General features: G+C 65.5%; 1 protein-coding gene across 1 annotated transcript; it reads left to right on the top strand.

Annotated features, from left to right (window-relative positions):
* Positions 1 to 195: 195 nt before the first annotated feature.
* Positions 196 to 1,864, top strand: MNEG_9427 (hypothetical protein; the record flags this gene model as incomplete). Its single annotated transcript, XM_014042103.1, has 5 exons — positions 196 to 300; positions 537 to 648; positions 905 to 1,014; positions 1,377 to 1,468; positions 1,657 to 1,864. 5 exons carry the CDS (start codon positions 196 to 198, stop codon positions 1,862 to 1,864), a joined length of 627 nt encoding a protein of 208 aa, XP_013897557.1.
* Between the last annotated feature and the right edge of the window lie 1,225 nt (positions 1,865 to 3,089).

Here is a 3,089-nt window from a genome sequence, read left to right as displayed (position 1 = left end):
CCCCGCCCCACTATCACGCAGAATCTGCGGGGTCTGAAGCGGCCCCGCAGCTGCCCCCTGGGGCGAGGCACCAGCCGGTTATCGGCAAGCCCGTTGGTGCCTGGCCTTACTTTGCCAGCCCGGGCTTATTGGTTCGCTGAGACTATTGCATTCACCTGTCAACTGTAAATCGGGGACGAGCGCCAGGTCGGCGCCATGCGCATTATGTGGCTGGAGCGGACCTTCACCACCCTACTGCGGGTCGAGGAGGACAGCCGCGTGCCGGACTGCCTCGTCACCACCTTTGACCTCGTGCGCAGCGTGAGTGGCGGCGCGGCGCGGCGCGGCGTGGCTCGCGGCGGCGCGAGCAGTCGCGTTGGGCGGCCTTGTCTGGAGCGTAGCGGGGTGCAATTTTCGCGATGGAAGCAATTTGGTCCCGCACCCTGACAAGGTTGACAGAGCGCTGCGCAAAATGAGCGCGGTTGTCTCGCCGCGGTGCTGTCGTCGCATCGTGTGATGACGTCATCAACCCCCTGGTCAACTCCCTGGTCAAACAGGACGTACTGTCGAAGTTCCACGGGTCATGGCACCTGCGGCCCATAACAGACCCGCAAACCGGGGAGGTGGTGGGCTGCAAGGGGGAGCTGCACCAAGACGTGCTGCCACGCGGTGAGGGGAAGGGGGCGCGGTCGCGGGGTGTATCTGTAATGTGTTTTTGTGTGTGTGCATGCTAGTTTGCGTGCATGCGCAGGTTTGGGTGTGGGTGTGTGTGCGCGCGCATTCGCGTCGAGCTCGCTCCTAAAACGCCATGCGCCGTGGGTTTGGGGCCGCTAGAACCCGCGAGCGCGCCGCGCCGCGTCCCTGACCGCACTCGCTTCGCCCCGGCCCCCAAACCCCCCAACCTCGCGCGCCAATGCGCCCCCAGGCGTGCCTACGTTCCTGTCGCACCTGCCGCTCCTGGGCGGGCTGCTGCGCGGCGCGAGCCTCAACACCATCCGGCGTCTGGTGGATGACATGAAGGCTCTGGTGGAGAGGGTGGGTTCAAACAGGCGGTTCGGATTTAGGGTTTAGGGTTCAAAGGGGGGCGGGGGTGTCAACGGGTGGATGACACCCCCAAAAGTGGAGTGTCTATGGGTGGACGACATGAAGGGCCTTATGGAGAGGGTGGGCCCCAATGGGGCGCGAGGGGGGGGGGTGGGGGCGGCCTTGGCGTCCACAGCTGCATGGACCCTTGGCTCTGCCACACGCGCGAACGCTGCCCTTAGAACTGCAACAACACACACAAACATACACACGCACACGTACGTCCACACACACACGCACACACACACACACACACACAAACACACACACATTTACGCAAACTCTCTCTCACGTGCACGCGCTCACATGCACAGGTGGTGGCCAGCGGCAAGTCTGTTGGGGAGGTGATTGATGAGGTGGCTGTGGAGAGGGGCCACGCACACCAGCACGGCGACAAGCAGGACTGGTGCGATGCGGGCAGGGGTGGGGGCCCTCGCATGGAGCAGGTTGGGGCCGGTGCGGTGCTTGCATGGCTTGCGCTGCTCTGTTGTGCGGCTGCAGAGCCTGAGTGATTGTTGCGGACTGAGAGCAAAGTCGTTCACCGAGTGCCGACGGGGTGTTGCGCCGCTGCAAACGCCACGTGGGACCTGGCAGGGGCGGCAACGAGGCCGTTGAGTCTTTCAGGATCAGCGACGCCGTCATCAGCGATGACGAGGATGAGGGCGGCCACAACCACCACCACCAGCAGCGGCAACAGCAGCAGCAGCAGCAGGAGGCAGCGGCGCCCGGAGGCGCCGAGGCCGGCGGCGGCGGCGGCGCCGACGCCGGCGCGCCCGCAGTGGCGGTTGAGGCGAAGGCGTGACGGCCCGCGGCGGCAAACGTCAGCCGCTGCTTGGCCCCTGCCCGGCCTTGGCGGTCGCCGGGCAGGCCCCCTGCCCCGCTTGGGCGGGCTCTTGTGGGGATAAGGGGTTCACAAATGGCACAGCTGGCTGCTGCCAAGGGCGACCTTCAGCCAGTAAACGGATGCGGTCGAGTGATAGCCCGCACAAGTGCCCCCGAATGCTGGGGCGCGGCGTCTTTGCTTGCCCGCTGCGAGCGGGCGCGGGCGCGCGCGTGGACGCGCGGCGCGAATGCACTGCTCTCATAGAGAACTGCAGGTGCAGGGGCCCGGCAGGCAGAGGCCCTCCTCCCTTGTTTCATCACGGCTGCGACCGTGGGCCACGCCTCCCCCCTCCTCAACCCCACTCGCTGCATGGCATTATTTTATGCCCTCCAAGAGGGCATTTAGGATACAACTATTTATATGCGTGTGTGTGACGTAAGGATGCTCCGAAACCCAACCCCTGCGTCCGGGCTGCCCGCCCAAGATTGCAGCCGCCGCCTAGCCTGGCCGCCGCGCCCAGGCGCCGAGGCCCCTTGGCACGGCACACCCAGCGCCGCACGGGAACGCCCTCGCTCCCTGCCGCGACCGGCGCGCCCCGTTGCGCCTGACACGCGTGTATATCACACCTGTGCCGGTCGCGCCGCTTTGGCGGTTGCCCTGCCGCAATGCCGACAGCCGTAACGCACCCCGCTCCTCCTGCAACCCTGGGCCGCCCCTGGTCGCTGAACCCGCACTGTGTTGTTGCTTTTCAGGACTGCTGCTTTGCTGCACACAAGCCGCTGCACGCGCGGCTGCTGGCTCCAAGCTTTGCCGTTAGGCTGGCCGGGCGCGGCGCGGCCGGCGCATGCCCAATGATCGGTTTGAGAGCGCTTTGCTCCTGCAGTGGGCACACCGCCCTGCTGTGAAGTTGTCGCACTTGGTAACAAATTTACACTTTGAATCACTGTTTATGTGGGTGCTTGTCGAGACAGGCCAAGCAGGGCATTCCATAACAAACCCTTGCTGCAGTGGCCGGGCGCTTTTTCGCACGCTCGCCTAATCGTACTGTAATAGGACAGGGAATGGGCCCTGCCAATGCCACTGCCGATGCCGCAAGGCAGGGAGCAGGGGAGGTGCGCTGGCCCTGCCCCAAGCCTGCCAACCCAGGGGCCAGCTCGCCTGGTGTCTTGTATGTAGCTGCAACCCGGGCGGGGCGGCGCTAGCC

This window comes from Monoraphidium neglectum, assembly GCF_000611645.1.
Source record: "Monoraphidium neglectum strain SAG 48.87 unplaced genomic scaffold scaffold01931, whole genome shotgun sequence".
NCBI lineage: Eukaryota > Viridiplantae > Chlorophyta > Chlorophyceae > Sphaeropleales > Selenastraceae > Monoraphidium > Monoraphidium neglectum.
This window is presented reverse-complemented; position numbering and strand designations above follow the sequence as displayed.